General features: G+C 41.1%; 1 protein-coding gene across 1 annotated transcript; it reads right to left on the bottom strand.

Annotated features, from left to right (window-relative positions):
* Positions 1-417: 417 nt before the first annotated feature.
* On the bottom strand, positions 418-18,197 carry LOC310992027 (guanine nucleotide-binding protein G(q) subunit alpha). The gene is made up of 7 exons (XM_083979989.1): positions 17,814-18,197; positions 10,127-10,311; positions 6,733-6,887; positions 6,483-6,611; positions 5,799-5,928; positions 4,956-5,109; positions 418-4,079 (listed from the first exon to the last, which is right to left on the bottom strand). The coding sequence occupies exons 1-7, from the start codon at positions 17,947-17,949 to the stop codon at positions 3,889-3,891; spliced, it is 1,080 nt and encodes a 359-aa protein (XP_083836115.1). The 5' UTR covers positions 17,950-18,197; the 3' UTR covers positions 418-3,888.
* Positions 18,198-18,315: the final 118 nt, after the last annotated feature.

Here is an 18,315-nt window from a genome sequence, read left to right as displayed (position 1 = left end):
TAACAATGTGTCAGCAAGTCAACACCCGCTGGAGTCTGTGCTCTCTTAAAGGGAAATCCAGCCCGAGTATAACTCACATGTGCTCTCTCAGAATAATGATGTGAACAGATTACTCGCAAAGCCTTTGTGGCTCAAGTTTATCAGATGACATCCAAATACAATTAAGTCTTTTTTTGGGAGTACAATAGACTTTGAATGATCTTGGATGACTTTGATTTACTTGAAGTTCACAAACACGGATGGACGGTCTCTGCTCAGTAGGTTGGATGCAGTATTTTCCCTTTAAGAAAGAGGGACAGTGTAAATAGCCACTTTACAACAGCAGGGACACGAGTTTCTTATTACTGCAAGTCTACAGCAAGTGGTCATCAACACTGATACATTGAAACTATTAGTCCAGCTTCAAAACATCTCGCACACAAGCGGAGTCTCTGTTTTAACGTCTAGTAAATGTTGCGCCAGTGATTTGCTATTAGGCCCTGCTGTTGATAAGTGGTTATTGTAACATCCTCATTCACCCTAAGAACACTGTGAACTAGACTGGAAATGAACTTGTTCAAGTGGTTGTCGCCTGCCAAAGTCAACCATCCTGGTCAGCAAGTAGACCAGCCAGCTGAAATATCTGAAAACAACAGGAGCTCGGATTGAGGGCTGTTTGTCTGCCAAAGTGGCTGGTAGATGCCAAAGTTCGGCCAAATACGGCAAGCAAAAAACAAAACAAAAAAAAACCAGTCCACAGGTGGCTGATGGTAGTTTTTTAAGTCCAGATTGTGACACTTTGCGAGCACATTCTCCACAGTCATTTCGCACAGGAGCACTGTTGTTAAACCATCAGTTAGGCAGATCAATGCATTATAACGCACTGTGGTGTGGCATGGATTTTGAGCCGTGAATCTGACGGGACAATGTGATGTAATTAATACGTAGGAAGGGTGTTCTGATTACAGTTCTGTCATGATGTGCTTATAATGTACTGCAATCATGTCATATTAGCTACATGAGCTACACTTCAAAGCTGTTCCCAGGGCTTCGTCTAGCACAGAATAACAACAAGAGACCACCAAGCCAAAACCAAACAATCCTCCAGCTGCACAATGGGACATTATTGGCTGCACTAGCTTCACTTCTGCTAAAAACACAGGTGCCTTGCTTGGGACTTCAGAGGCACAGCTTATTCAATAAGGCAATATGTACATGTGAACTGTTGTGTATTTTCTCCTATGTTGTCATTTCATAAATAACATCTAAAATAATACTGTACATTCTAATGAACTGGTGGCAACCAAGATGGAAATTAAGTATAAAAAAAGTAACTTTTTCTTTAATTTTTTTTAAAGCACCTGGTGTGTAATCATAATTAGGCCAAATGGATTAGTCTTTTCTTCTTCTTTTTTTTTGCATGTTTGTGCACACTGGTCACAGCCCCTGACAGACTCTATGATCCTATATCAGGGTGGAGGTTCATTTGAAGGGGTGTAAGGCGTTCCCATCTATTAGCAAAAACATTCAGATGATTACATCTCTTCCTTAATAAGTTTTTTTTTTTTTACACACATCTGAGCCAAAACAGCACTTGGCCTGCCTGTCGCCTGTTCAATAACTCATCTTGCCTTCAAAAAGGTGGTTGATGTCGGGGTAGGGGAAGTTAAACAGTGTGTTGAGCAGCTGTGTGACAAAATTGAATATAAAAAGTAAAAGAATCAATGAGTCATGTGATTACACCTATATGACAAGTGCTCTGTTGCTGAAGCCAGTTAAGAACTAAACTATTATAATTAGCCCTGTAGATTGGATTCAGTTTGCAGTTTTTCATATAAAAGTCAATTTAACAAAACGGCTACTATAAGTACTGGCATACCAATCGATCTTTGTTTGGATCATAATATTCCTCGTTATGCAGTTTCTGAAGCTGAACAATGTTTCTTTGCTGAAAAATAAAACTGGCAAAACACAAAATTTACATTCTCTTCTTAAAAAAAATGAAACAAAAACAAACATGTAAATAACATATTTTTTCTTCCAAAAAATGAATTATCCATTAGACATACAATACAATTACATAGATACATATTTTCAATACCGCACATTCAATCTGCCAAAAAAGTAATGATTACAAAGCCAACAAAGATGCTGCCATATATATAGAGAGAAATGTATGTACAATGATTATAGCATTCATAATTGCACTATGCCTCAATAAATGTAAATTACAGGCTTATGTTCTAGGGAACTGTTACAAAAAAAACAAACTCAAAGTAACTTGGGAATGAGAAATTGCAAATGAGATGGGCTAATCAGAAATGAGAAGGGCTTACTTTGGTACAAACTGAATATCAACACTCTGCCCTTTTACATAGAAATCAGCCAAATGTATTCTCCACTGCTACTGAACTACAACAGTCAAGACAGCCGAGCTGTGATTAGACAAATATAAGGACACTGCTAAAAAAAAAATGTGACTGGAGAGAGTCTGCAGGTCACAGACAGGGGAGCAGGGAGGGGAGGGGCTTGTAGCTATGTGTGAGGTTGTGACTGGACAGATTTGAGCAGTTCAGCGTGCTGCCTCCTCTTTAACTAAGCAGCCTTAAATACCTGTAGCTACAGTGTGTGAGAGGCCAGGAGGAAGAATACCTTTACCATGTTGAATATTCCAGAAACTGCACGAATCAGTTGGTCGACGAATGAATCAGTCAGTAGCGTCAGTAAAGTCTGCTCCCTCTGCCTTCAGTCGAGCTGCCCTCAACACTTTTTCGTTCATGGCAAACTAAGTGGAGTCTGGAGTCTCCAGTTGTTTTGGCGTTGGCAATAAATACACGTATTACCATAATAAAAAGCGTTTGTGTGGCACATTGGAACAAAATCGTTTAACAACACTTGTCTCATAAATTATCACCTCCTCGGCTCCCTTCAGTCTGTGTAAAGTGGCTGCTGCCTTCATGATTCATCAGGACATGACACAGCCGAGATCCATGTGCATCCCCCCTCCCCTCCCCTCGCCCCCCTCTTATACCTCGTCACTCAAAAGCTTAGAAAGCATATTTAAAGTCAATCCCTGTCATACTGCTGAACCTCATGGCTACGTTGATGGCGGAGAGGGACCACGTGCTTCTGATTAGTCACACATGCCCTACTCATCAGATGGTACCAAAGTCAATGCAGTGTAATAATGATAATAATTACAATGACGTCAATCGATATCAAATCAATGTAAAATAATTTCTAAAAAAAAAAAAAAAAAAATCACAGTTTATGCCAACTCATCAAGATTCTTGCCCATCAGTCCTTTGAAGGGAGAAGGAAGCTTGTTAATTAGAAATCTGTTACGTCATTTCCTGTCGTGCAAACAGGTAAACGCCCATGACGACTCGTCAGAATGAACCCACAGGTAAGGAGAAGGGTTTAAAAAAAAAGAAAAAAAGGAATTAAATTATTTTTCGTGTATTTATAAAAAGACAGGAGGGAGGGAGCACATTGCATTTATTCCAGCTCTGTTGTATCAGACTGGCAGACAAAAAAGCCCCCCCACACCTCCAGTGCACATAGTAGTTCCTTTCTTTCTGTCAAAAAAGAAATCAAAACAAAAGAAAAAAAAAACCTTCACAACGCACAAAGCCTAAAACTGAGGATCGTTGCTGTGCATATGACAGCAGACCCCTCCCCCACCTTTCCTATATTTCATCAACTCCTTAAATAGCAAGAGAACATTTACTTTGCTCACCTCTTGGGGACCAAGAGATCAACAAATGGCAAATAAATTAGTATTATGTAACCATTAGATTTTTTTTTCTCTCTCAGATTTTTTTTTCGTGTGTGTATATGATCTATCTTTTCACAGATTGCGTCAGTCAGTGTGTGTCGAGGGCCATGGGTCGGCAGCCCTGCTCGGCTCTACACGAGGTTGTATTCCTTTAGGTTGAGCTGCAGGATGGTGTCTTTGACGGCCGCGAAGACAAAACGGATGTTCTCCGTGTCAGTGGCACAGGTGAAGTGAGAGTAGATGATCTTATCACTGTCTGGATTCAGGTCCACAAACATCTTGAGGATGAACTCTCGCCCCGCTTGGGCGTCCCTCTGTGGACCTGGAAAGGAGAAAATAAAACCCTGTCAATACACCAATGGTAGAATAGCATGAGTGGTTTTCATTAGCTTCATCTTAAGCAGCACAATCATCTGTATTCAGCAGACAATGGTAAACAATCATAATGCTCATCTATCACTAAACCATGCCTAAGAGAAAAGATGCCTGCATTTACTGATGTAACATAATAGGCATTTTTTTCCTTGCAGCAGCATGACATGTAGCATGATGTTGTATTAAAGTAGACATTTGCATGGCTAAAATAAATGACTTACAAAAACACTGCCCGTTTTGCAAACTCATCTGTCAGTCCATGAAATTAAATTACTTTACAAATGATTTCAATGAATGCAATCATTATTTATTCTGATGTACCGGTACTATTTTAAATATTTGTGCATTTTGTCTTCTGAAGAGATTGACTGTCTGGTGCTGATTGTTTTTCAACTGTCAAACAGTAGAAATCTGCTGTCAGACATAGAAAGCAAGTAATTAACATTAATTTGCTCAAATATGTATCATAATTGTAACATTAAAGTAGAAATTTGCTTTCACGGCTACAATAAATGACGTACACACCGGCCATTAAACCGAATTCACTGGTTTTAGTTTTCAAATTTAAAAACAAACTTGGCATTAACCTATTCTGATATTTGGCTTGATCTTTATGTTTTAGATGAATCTGTTTGAAAATAAAAAATTGTCTTGGTCTTTGCACAGGGACTCAAAAGAAAAATGCACACCGTTTTCACAACAGGTGGCGATGAAGTGAATATTGATATTCTCTTCGCAACTTCCCAGGGAAATGTGCTAGTGCGTAAACCAACAGCGTATAATATTTTAGCGCTTGGTTTAAGTGTTAGGTGCCGATACCCACCGTCATACTCTGGGAAGTAGTCAACCAGATGAGAGTACATGATCTTCTCCTCCAGCAGGTCCTTCTTGTTGAGGAACAGAATGACTGAGGAGTTTTGGAACCAGGGGTATGTGATTATTGTCCTGAACAGAGCTTTACTCTCCTCCATCCGGTTCTACACCAAGAGAGAGAGAGAGACAGTGTGTGTGAGAAGAGGGAGGGGAAAAAGTGAAGAAAGAGAGAAAAGAGGAAGAGAGAGTTAATCACTTAATTAAACCACAGTCTTTCATACTCATTAAGTACAGATTTTAATAAATGGTTTAGCGCACCAGAGGGAGAGCAGTAAAGACGAGAGAGAAGGGCGGTCATGTTGCCTTCGAGGGTTTAATTTCTCCCTCCGCACTTGATTTCAGTGTTTGATTGAACAAAACAACCATTCTGAAAGCAAGCTCCACACATCATTGTGCTGCAGTGGGAAACACAGATATCCTGTGTCTAATAGAAAAAGAAAAAGAAACCTTATGTGGTAAAATACGCGTGTGCAGCTGGTCGGTCTTCTTTTATTAATGAAGGAGGAAAAACACATGGACACAAAACCAGACCTGCTCACTCACCTGCTCATTAATACACTCTAACAAACCGATACACATGCTATATCCTCTTAAGGAGGAGATGTGGCTCGAGGCGACATTCAAAGCAGCTGGCTGATCATTTACAACTGCTTTACAAGGGAACAAGAAGTGGAGCACTGCCAGGCAAGAGGGGGATCTGATTTCCATTGTTTTAAATAAGGAGTACACACACACACACGTTGTTTTTCATAAGAAGTTAATCACATTTCGTGCAAATGCATTCATCAATCACCTCGTTGTCGGATTCCACCAAAACTTGGTCGTACTCGCTGAGAGCGACCAGGAACATGATGGAGGTGACGTTCTCAAAGCAGTGGATCCACTTCCTCCTCTCCGACCTCTGACCTCCGACATCCACCATCCTGTCATGGCAGGAGCAAACGGGGGAGAGAGAGAAACCAGTCACCGCAAATCACCGGAAATGTTTGGGCATCTAGTTTGCATCTCTTCCTGGTCCCGAGTTTCAGTGTGCACTTCCAAACGGAAGTCAACTATTAATCACCTTGGACACCACAGTAAAGTCATTCAGTCGACCAAAAGATGAATATTATTACCACTATGACCCTGAGTATTACTGCCGCTACCACAGTATACAGAGAAGAGGAATCTGCTGTGAAACATAAAGAGGAATCGGACTGCATCATCAGTGCAGCGCTAGAATGACGAGAAGCTGTGAACTGGACTTTCTGTGTGTGAATCAGAAAAATACTAACATGAGTAAAAAGCAGAACATTTTAATTGTAAATCTCAATGCCTCATTTTAATATTTACCACTGCCCTTGCAAGCATCATATTTTATTTTATCTCTCCTTCGGCTCACGTTGTGGATGAATATTTAAATGCAGAGAGCACAGCAGCGATCAGATAAATGTAGGTGACAGTATCTCAACAAATCAATTTCCACCTGTGATCTCACCTGAATATGACGCTCTGCAGGTCAAATGGGTACTCGATGATGCCCGTGGTTGGGACTCGGACCCTCAGCACGTCCTGCTGGGTGGGAAGATAGGCTGGTTCGGCGATCCGGTCCAACGCGTTCAGGTAACTATGGGGATGAAATGATGTCCATTATAACTGTGGTTGCGTTTTCAAGCGGTGCCTTGTGGTACCTTCAGGTTCAGTTCAACGAGAGATAGAGGCATGTGTCGTTTTTCCATTCTACTCACTATTTAGTGGAGTCCGAGAGCTGGTATTCCCTTCTTCGGTCATAACTCTCCTGGATGCCCGGGTCATTCCATAAGCTCTTGATTGCATCTACGTAAGGATTCTCCAACATGGAGACTTTTTCTACGTCGATCTCTCTCACAATGTTGGCGTTGCCCTGGAAGGAGAAGAAAAAAAAAACAAGGAGAAAAAGTGTTGTAACTTTCTGAGACTCACAAATTCACTGAGCTGCACCAAACACAGATGAAAACTTGATTTATCAAAACCTCATCAAGCATTTTTCATAATCCACAAAGATAAGATGTAAAACACTATCAAAATACAGGTGGTGCAGGCCTAATTGCCACTGGTTAACTTTCTCTCCACATCCAGAAATTTCTTTTGCACCCTCAGGCTCAGCATGGACCTAATATCTGAAGCTCAGCTCCCACTGGGCCTATTAAAAGGGGAAAGTTTTGCCGCTCCAGATTCCCATTAAAACTCTCCTGTGTCCCACCACAAGAGAATGTTCTGTATGCCGGGATGTTGACACAGTTTCACATACCGCACTGACATTTTTCATGATTAGGATAAATACTTAGTACATACTTCTCAGACACGATTTCATCTTTAGGGTTCTCACACTCGGCCATGTTAGGTCTACAGCTCAGCCAAATGGCTTTTGTTCAGTACTTTCAACTTGAAATTGGACACACACATACACATAAATTCAGTTTTAACCCTGAACCCTGAACCCCAGTTCTAACCCTAACCCTATTGCATAGTTATAGCAGCAACTGCAAGATATTCAGTGTGGAACTGTGACAGGCTATGATAACAGCATGAAGGTTTACCACACAAACAACAGCCATTATCTACAGAATGACTATCCAACTCTTTCCCGTCAGCCTTTCATTAAAAGGACACTGCTTGAACTACACAAACCATAGCTATGACACTGTGACTAAAAAAACAAACTCAGGTCACTTAACCACTCAGTCTTTTAACACAACCCACAAATGACAAAATATTGTTCCTATTTTCAGAGCAGACCATGTAGTGACTGCACATGACCTGTGCTGGAATGAGAGGTTTGGACATAATTATACTACGGTGGCCCTGAAAGCTCAGCAAACTGCAAACTGCAGCTTGACAGAATGCAATGCAAATACACAAACTGGCAAATTGAGAAAACATCTTTGCACGCCTAAAAAAAAATGGCTGGGAGATGTTGTTCAATGACCAATTGTGACTTTTAAATGCATTAGATAACAAATGCATCCCAGCAGGTTCAGCATTTGGACAGGATGTGAGGGCTGACGGCTGGAGACAAGAGATTTTACAGGAAAAAAATGTAATCTTATTCACAACAGTGGGGTTGAGAGTGACAGAACTGTAAAAGTGGGATGCAATAGAAGAATTAAGAGATAATATAAAAACGTGTATGAAATTGTGATAGTGACATATCTTAACAGTGGACATTAGAAGCCTACGAGCTTGTGATAGTTGTATTTACTATAAATGTCCAGAGAGACGTTTTTCGGCAGGTTTCACTTTCACTTCACTTTGACTCATTTGTTAAAAAGACAAATACTTCCCATTTCAGGCTTATGTATATGAGAGCAAAGGGATGTTGGGAACAAAGTAGTAGCAGTGGTTCTGCTGTTTGCTTTCACTGTGCACACAACTTACAAATAACTCATAGTCATAACAGATCATTTTGTTGTTTCTCTGTACTTCTGTATTTGAATAAGATAGTACAGTATTAGTATTCCAGTACTTCTTTACTGAGTACTGATCTCTGTCCAAAACCTTGGCCAACACAGCCTATTTCCAGATAGAAGTGCAGTGCAGAAGTGTGACAGAGCTGGTGGTAAACTGGAATTAGTGTGGTGACATACAGGGATAGCAAAAAATCTGACTATAACTTCAATGGACAGCAGCAACATTGTTTTCACTCAGTGTGTTAAAGGGGTGTATTGGCTTTCTCTTTGGTTTTAAAGTGGTTAAAAAACAGTGAAACTGAGCTGAGACAGCATATTTCTGTTTCATTCTTTATCAGCATGCCCTCATTGGACGGGAAGTGAACGCAAGCATGGAAAACGGTCTGCCACAACAGCGAAGATTCAAGGAGCACGTAACCAAGTTATAGTGCCACTGCCACATCATTTAACATCACAGTTTATGCAAACGTGTGTCCCATCAGCCACCGCATCCTCCAGTCCAGCCTCCTTTCCCTTGTTAATGAAAGTTCAAACAGGATCCTGTTCGAACCTTCCTTGAGCATCCTTTGCAGCCCACCCTATCCTACGATTCATGGTGTGCCAGTAATCTCGCCCTCGTCCTGAGGCCCCCTTACGCATTTGTTTGTATTAAGGCCCTGAGGCCCTCAGCCATAGACATACGTTGAATGCATGAATTCATCGGCCTCTGCTTGCCTCACCAGCAAAGGCCGAAACAAAGCGCAAGTCTGCCACTGAAAAGGCAGAGACGAAGAGGAGAAAACAAACATGAAAAGGTCATGAAAGGGTCATCGTTTGACCGATGGAGAAAGCTCCGCCAAGATATGGGCCTGAAAAGCGATGCTGATGCAGCAGAATTTCTGTTGGACAGGTAATCTTTCGTTTTTATTGTGGAAGTTGTGACTTGTGAATCCGACATCGTGGGGGGGGGGGGCTTTTTTCAAATCTTTCTCATCGTCTTTCACAACGTCGACCATAGCTTTAACACCCAAAGACTCCGATTCAGAATTCAAGATATGACATTAAAATCTACTAAATAACTTATCAACTCTTTTTCCCCCATAACTTTTCAGCAAAAGAAAAATCTTGTGACTGGAGTGTGGCCAGGCAGGGAGGAGTTGAAGCAGCGTCACCTGAAATGGTCTGATTTATAGAGAGCCCTGCTGAGGTGATACAGTCCTATGTATCACTTACTTTCATTTGTCACTCTCACAGGGAACAAACTGTGAGGAAGAGGTCAGTGTGACAACTCCCAAAGCTATGACTACAAGGGTACCTTGTGTAAATGAAAAAGGAAAAAAAAGGGGGGGAAAGGCCACGGTGAAGTAATGGTTACAAAAAGTGAGGGTGAATGTGAGTGAGCGTAGTAGGGCAGGTCTCTCTTGCCCATTTGCATGTGTATGCACACGCATGGATTTGTGTGCGTGGAAACACACATGCAAACACAAATACACACTGGGCGTGTTGGAGTGCTGGTGCGCTTTAAGGACACAGGAAGTGCCAAAAAGGACAGGAAACGATTATGGATGGCTGTTCCGAATAAGATAGACAGCGCTCTAAAAATATACAAGCTCGCTGTGGCCACTTTGCAGTGTCTCTCTCTCGTTTTTTCTCAAATTATTTGTCACCCTTCAAAACAGTCGGCACTTCAGTTGAGGAATTTGAAAAAGGTTACCTTATTGTGCTCATATTTGTAGGGGATCTTGAGCGTCTCCATGGCTCGGATCATGGCCTGCATGGCTGTGAAGATGTTCTGGTAGACGAGTTTGGTGAAACCCCTTTTATCCTCGTCAGAGTAACCGGCACCGTGGATAATCCTCATCTGTTTGATGAATGTGCTCTTCCCGCTCTCCCCAGTTCCTGAGAAAGAAGACGGTGCAAACGGGACAAATGAACAAGCGTTATTTGTTTTGCGGGTTTGTGCACGGTTTCATTTAACCAGACAACATATTTAATCCCCTATGTCAGCAGCCATGCTCTATAAATGGACGTTTTGTAATTCATGACTTTCCTTGAACTTTATGTGACAAAAAAGAACTGGACACTATAAGGTTCACAATAAAAAGAGAGTGGTTAATCAGAGTTGAGCAGCTAGATTAGCTTTAGAGCTAAATCTGGCATATTTACATTTTGTATGTTCATGAATATATAGAGTCCCGTTACAAAGTTACTTAAGTTGAGGGCATAAGAGGATAGGGGCCAGAAAACCAAAACAATGACGTTAGAAGAGGTAAAAGTCTCCATAGAGCTGAAGGAATCTGCAGCGTTGTGTGTCAATTCTCTGTGGGGTTAACTTTATACACAACCCTTTTCACATTAGTGATTGATCCACTGTTCATCTACAAAACAGATTATTGCATCTTTCAACTTAGGGTTAGGGTGACAATGCAGATTTAAAAAAAAAAAAAAAAAGAAAGAAAGAAAGAAAAAACATTTAAAATGTGAGGTTTCTAGATGAAGCTGAATCACGGCTTTTTACAACACCATATACACACAGATGTACGGTGCATACCCACAAGAACACAGACAGTATATACACTCACTCACTCATGCACTCAGTCAGACACACACATAATAATATGTGCTGGCTACTTTCCTCTCAGTCTGTTTGCTTGGTCTGGTGACAGACCAAGAGCAACATCTCTCTCCGCTCAGTGGTGACAGGAACTATTTGGGTGTGAAGAGCTCGGGGTGTAGTTTCTCCTTGGTTCACTGAGAATCTTGGCACACCGACTGAACGGTCCGACTTCACCTCACTGCTAACTCCTGAATAAGTCTGGCAGGAAGGAGTGTATCTGTGCGTTTTGCATGTCAGTGCCCAGGAGACATGTGCTGCATTCCAGTGTAAGTGTCTGTTATAAGAGTCTGGATGTGCAACACTCTCTTGCACCGCGTAAAATAAACTCTGTTTCTAGCCAAATTGGCCTCTCCTCTTCTGTGGGTCCATAACACAGACTGGGCACTCTACAAAAACCAAGCCACAGACTAAACTGGTGCTGAAATACTATAACCTATGAGGAAACAGCTTTTCTATTGTAGCATTGCCAATGTAGAAGCCTGAAATAAGCAGGGGAGATAATAATGACAAAAGTAGAGTAAGCACAATTACCCTTAAAGTGCTCCTTAGCCAAACCCTTAAAGACACTTTTATTTTGTTAAAGACCAAGATGCAATGAGGAAACACTAACATGTACTGTAAACAGAGGCATCAGAATATTCTTAGTCTTTAAAAGAAAGGTGTACAAACCCAAAGATGGGAGTGGTTCTCCTCTTATGTTTGATTTTTAGTGCTAGTCATATGCTATTCAAACACCAGTACACTTCTTTGAAATATTCACTTTCTGCACCAACACACACAAACTAACATGCATACACACACTCTGTCCTCCTATGATTAGCCGTTACATTAACCTGAATGACAGGTAGTAGTTGTTGCAGGCCACAAATAGTGTTGCACAAGAGTTAATACCTTGCAGCATCCATCCTATAAATAGACACATTCTATTTTTCTCAACTCAACTGTGCCAGTAGGTTTTGGTATTTGTACAGGCACAAAGGGTCTGGGCTGCTGATCCTTTCATGACTGTTCAAACACAGAAAACAGGAGCGAGTGAGCCTCTGAAGTTATCTGTTGCCTACTCAGTCAAAGGCAGGGAATTTGATAATGTAAAAAAAAAAAGAAGACAAAAATTTTGCTGTAAATAGAAGCAACGAGTCTACTTTTGTACGTTGAGTGTGTGGAGTAAATGGTTTCCTCTGGCGATCCACCCATTCAAGAAAATGTGACTGGCTCAAACGAGAAATACAGAAATTTCTCTAAAATAAATCAGGAACACTTGACCACAACTAGGGATCTTAATGGATTAATTTTCCAAAAGACACTGGAGTACACAGTGAGACTGTGGGTGTACTAGGTATGAGTGTGTGCTGGCCATTAGAGGTTGCTGAGTCATTTATCAGACCCATGCAGTGACCCTGGATTAACCCGTGTTTAGGTTGGTGTGACTTGCTCAATGTTACAGATGACATGAGCAGCTTCCTCTATTGAAGGCCAGCCTCAGACGACACGCTGCTCCGTGTCTGAGTGACGTGTTTTCTCTTAACTCATGTGATAGTCTGGATATTTGACACTTGACCGTGGGCTGCCAAATATTCCTGTTTTCACAAACGCAAATAAGATTAAAAAAAATAAGTAGCCTACATGTCATGGTACAATTGAATTTGTAGATGTCACCGTTTAAAAAAGGCTGGTGTTTACTGGCCATCAGACAAGTCATGGAAGTCGTTTGTTTCCACAGTCAATGAATGCACCACACCATTAGTGTCAGCTATGCACAGTCGCCTACATCTCATTTTTCAAATCACATGGAATAAAGGATGCAAAAAAATGCCGATATGATGCTTGAAGCACTGCAAGAGTGAGTTAACACAGTACCACACAGTAACTTAGTACCCATTTCCAAATACTGCTTGGTTCTGATTAAATGTATTTAAATGAAGAACTATAGGACTGTTATGGAATCCCTTTAGTATATAAAAAAAACATTTAAACATGATTTTGAGTTTTAATTATGTGATCAAATAAAGAAAGCCAGATGCCAAAGTTCAGTCAAAGCACTTGACTGAACTTAACTGAGCGTTGACTGAGTAATTCTACAATAAACAAGTTCAGGTACAGATCTGCATGTAGCACAGACTGGGGATTAACACAATAAACAGTCTCAAATGAAAAATATATGGACTAAAAGCTGCTGAATTATCTGTGGAGTTGGTTTTGTTTTTCACTTTCACAAACTAAGTCTGTCCTGCCGCTGTCAGATCTATTCAGTGTTAATGGCAGGCAGCCTTTAGACAACAGCACCTGCACACATTTCAGATAAAAAAGAAGGCAGAGTGGTGAAGTCAATAAAAACACTGCTGTGTAGCTATGTACCTTTGGAGACAAAAGGTTGATGTTCACCACTGTGAATATTTACATGTAGTTGTGATGTGACATAATGTGAGTGGAAAAATCATTTATGTAGGATTTTCTCCCTAATTACACACATTGTACTGCTGCACACTTGACACATCTCACTGCATTCAGGCATGAACCGTATCACATCCTCAGTGTTAACTCTAACAATTACAACCACGTGTTTGTTCAAAGCTTGCTGTGAACTTTGTCCAGTTGTAACCTTGACAAAGTTCCCACAGTTTTCATGTGTCTGATAAAAGCAGCCGGCACCAACTGGGTAGATCAACACTTTTGCAATTCTTTTCTGACGAATGAAAAAATGTAGTCAAACATGCAGATTAAACATGTTGCGATGATGAAACGAATTCTGCTGTTCAAACTTTGGACACAGGTTAAACTTTAGAGGTATTAACATAATCTGAGTTGTTCTAGCAGCTCTTAACTTTTGAATATGATTCACTTTCAACCCACTTATCTATTTTCTGTGTATGCAAAGGGGGACAGACGTGATTAACTAGGTCCAATCGCCTCTTGAGAATTTGGAGCTGGCCTGTGCCACTTTTGTAATTGAACAATTTTAAATTAATTTAGCAGATGGGAACAAGTCTGATAATTATTCATGTTTAACCCAACAGATGTGTGAGACCTCAGTGCTAAAAAAAAAGACAGAAGTCAGGTGTGAGCCTGTAGACATAGAAAAGAAAAAAACATATATGCAATTTAGATATTGCTCTCAATTTTACTGTATCCTACAAGGGTCAAACTTCACATCAACATTTTTCAGTCACCAAGGTGACAGATTAATTTTGTGTCTTTTAACCCATTAACAATCCAAATCCTACAAAAATGTGTTGCCACATGTGACAAAGACAACCAAACCTCACTTTTCAACAGCTGAAACCAACAACAGCTGAGGTATGACTGAGCTTATGGTAAATGCTGATAGGCAGAACCGGTGAGGTTCACTTTGAATAGATTGTTGGGTTAATGTAAACTTTTGAAAACATAAATGCAGTTTTAAATGTCCTCCAGTCATGACAACAAACATGACAAAATATTTCTTATGACTCTATCAAAAAAAAAAAGAAGAAACAAACTGGAAATAAAAAAGCCAAGAGGGCAACAAAAAAAAAAGTAGATTAGTGAAGGAATCCAGTTCACCAAGTATCAAAACAATTGCAGTATCAGGGCAGGGGATGATTTTATCTTTAGAAGGAAAAGCCACAGGTGGGACTAATAAAGTTAACGAGCGCTCTCTTTTGCATTGCACGGCAGCAATTAACAGTGTCATTAGCTACACCTGTGTTTGGCTGCAGTGTGAATATAAAACCCTGGTGGTCTGGTTAACAGAAGATTCACTGAGGAGTCATTAGTAAAACAGTTTGTTATTACATTTTTTGATTCAACTAAGATGCTAAATAACATCCATTGCTGAAGTTGTTGATGATGATGATGATGCAGCTGTTTTCTTACTGAGCAGTGAGGTACAAGCTGTTCTAATGGATGATGATGACAGAATGAATGCGTTTATGTTCACATATTCCTGAAGAGGATCAATTTCAGTTGGCTCTTGCTGAGCTGCCCTGTGCCTCGTTGCTCTTATGCTGTGTCAAACATCAATTGTAACTTTTCCTGAGTCACCCATCTTGGTGACTCCTTTAGCATCCATTATTGTTAGTATTATCATTTTTATTCACTAGCATTAAATGTATGTGTGCCGGACAGCTTTTAAAAGTACAACACTACCAACTCCCCCTCCACCCTCCCTCTGCCCCCGTCGTCTAGTCTTCCATTTTGCCGCTTGTGAAGTGTTAATCTTTGTTCATCTGTCGAAGTTACAGTAGATAGTTAATATCATTACATCTCTTTCATTACAGAGCCTTCATGTCTTTCATTACAGATCCTTAATGGATATTAAATGAGCAAAGAGAATCGATTACACACTTATGATCTCTAAACTTGCTTATTTATTTTGTTGTTTGTCTTTCAACAGACACAATCCTTGTGGACCCTCAACAATTAAAGATTATAAGAAGAAGATAATTTGAGAAACACTGAGCAGTCGACATGAAAAAGATGAACTGAAAAAGATGAACTGAAAAACGTATAAACTTGGGAGTTTGAGATTGGAGTTTTATACTTGAGTCCCCTGAGACACAAAGCAATTAGTGGGTTTTAAAACCCACAATACACTGATACTGCATATGGGTTAATGGAGCCATAGAGAGTAGACGTACACACACACACACACAGTTAAGTCAGCCACTGGTAGTGGGAGTGGTGCTGCCGATGTGTAATATACACACACAAACAAGCACCACATCATTTCCCTGTGAATGCAGAGCCCCAAGTATGAGATGATTCATTCATTGCAATGACAAAATGGTGAATTAAGCCATAGTTATTTTAGGAGCTCAGATATGTAGATGTTGCTGTGTATAGTATGTCTGAGCATATCTTCTGCCTGCAGGGGTCAGTTAGGTCCACTGTCCTGGTTTAGCCTTGACAATATACCTATCACATTTACTATTTATGCTCTAGTCACCATCATTAAATCACTCCTGAAACGCCTCAGGCCAACATCACACAGCAGATAACAATCTATACCCCTAGAGTCATGAATGCTGAACAATATACTCTGCAAATTACGCTGCCTTTCATATATAAAATGTTACCATTAAAAAAAAAATCACATCTGTGGTTAACCATCACAGGAAACTTTTCACTTTGCAACTTAATGGAGTTTGATGTAGCTTGCCTACAGCTCCATATGAAGACGTTAAGTGGATACATTCTGTCATTAGATGGGTGCTGTAAAACCACTCTGAAATATAACAGCTCATACTGAAAAAAAAAGAGAGAGAGATAAATAATTGTTGAGTCAGTGTGAATCATAATCATGAATTATTTGGTTTGGGCTGTCAACTTATCTGTATCACACAAGAACAGTGACCAAACAGTGAATATACGTATACTAAACTGTCTAATGAGAAATAGTTGTGTCATCAATCTCACACATCATCTCTTTTTAGTTTGGCTGCTCATGTGTTTGCATACTGAGCGAGTTGTAGGGTATTAGAGGAGATTAAGGGGCAATAACAACACAATTATTTGTCCACATTTAACAAAGGAGGTGGCAGTCAGCGCCTTCAAATCCTGTTAGGGGTGATTAATTTCAACATTCTGTGGTGACAGGAGGGCAAAGGGGAAACTCTTCACTCGGCCCATCCTCCACATCCCTCCTGAGGCAAAATCAGGCTCTGTGGATCAAAAGTTTCCAGCCTGCTCTACACCTTCTAATCTGTACATTTCCCAACAAAGTGACTGAAGAGAGAGCACTGGATCAGGGGGAGAGGTTTCTGGCACCACTCTCCACCACAACGGTCATCGCATCTAATGGGCTTTTCGTTGAAAATCTAATTTTAAAAAAAGGGATGGTGAGTAGATGAGTTGTTTTCCTCATATTTCTCCAGTATGAGTACCGTAATACCTAGGCCTACTTCTCAACAAGATTTACCCCCACCCCCCATAGTGTGGAAATGCACAGGCATCAACATTATTACTGTAGCTAAATATCATGAGGCTGCACTTGTATGACACCTGAATGAAAAACAACAACCTTGTATTCAGTCTCTCCATACTGCATTAATGCTGCATTTCACCTGATTTGACAGTGAATGACAACTGCACATAATGCTACTGTAAGACAGCACTGTCCCCCCGCCTTGTTCTATATGGATGGACTGACACCTGTGATATAATCATTACCAGGGTTAGGTGTTAAACTGCAATACTGTCTTGATTGTGCCCAATAAAACGCTAGACTTTGGCCCAGCCAATACTTGACACAATCACAAGCACACCACCTGGATGGACGGGCCCTCTAGGCTGCACAGGTTAACTTCAGGGGCAGTGAAAGCATGGGGAGGTAAGAAGTTAAGAGTAAAGGCCCATATAAGGGACTGGCATTATTTGTTTCCTCCACACTAGCCGGTCGCAGTTATTCAAATCAGGTGGTTAGGTTTTTTTTTCCCCTTAACACTGGGAGCCACACACACACACACACACACACACACACACATACACACACACAGGCCTGACTGGGCTGCATCTCCTCCCTCTGCTGCCAATCTGTGCACTGGACTCACACACACACACAGCACGGAGAGGATACACTTCAAAAACAACCCACTCCCAAAAAACTTTACTCAACCTCCATTAGTACCATTACCACCACCACTCCCCTCCATCAACCCCACCCCACACCTCTCACTCCCTCCCTCCCTCTCTGACAAAGGCATTTTTTTTGCAGCTGACAGGAATTTTGGGCTTTGCTTGGCTCACCCCTTCTCCTTCTCCCCCTCCCCTCCCCTCCTCTCCTCCCCTGTGTTTTGCCGAGCCTTACCGAGAAGCAACAGTTTCAGTTCCCGGCGTGCGTCTCTCTTATCCCGGCGGAGCTGCCTCTCGATCTCGTCGTTGATCCGCCTGGCTTCTTTCGCCTCCTCGCTGAGGCAACACGCCATTATGGACTCCAGGGTCATCCTCTCCTGCTGTTTTCTTTTTTTTTTTAAACAACACACGCACTTTTCCACCCCTCTTACTGATTCATCCAGATATCAGATACGACAGGGGTATAAAAACACACAACACGGAGGCCTGTGAGTGCCAAATAACGTCCTCATACAGGCCTACTTGTGGTGAAATAACTCGTGGACGCCCTTATAATGAGCCTGAACAGCGCACAGATTGTGGTGGAAAGGAAAATTAGATGTTTGGAGAAATTGCTTAACCCCCCCACCCCCCCTCCTCCTCCCCCAGTTTGGCTTCGTTTTGTGGGGGCCCAGTCTCGACAGCTTCAAAATAAAGTGTCCGAAGCAGTTTGAGCTGAATATCTGTGCGATCTTAAT

Source organism: Trachurus trachurus (genome assembly GCF_905171665.1).
Source record: "Trachurus trachurus genome assembly, chromosome: 9".
Taxonomy (NCBI): Eukaryota; Metazoa; Chordata; class Actinopteri; order Carangiformes; family Carangidae; genus Trachurus; species Trachurus trachurus.
Note: the sequence above shows the minus strand (reverse complement) of the source record. Positions and strands in the feature narration are given on the sequence as shown.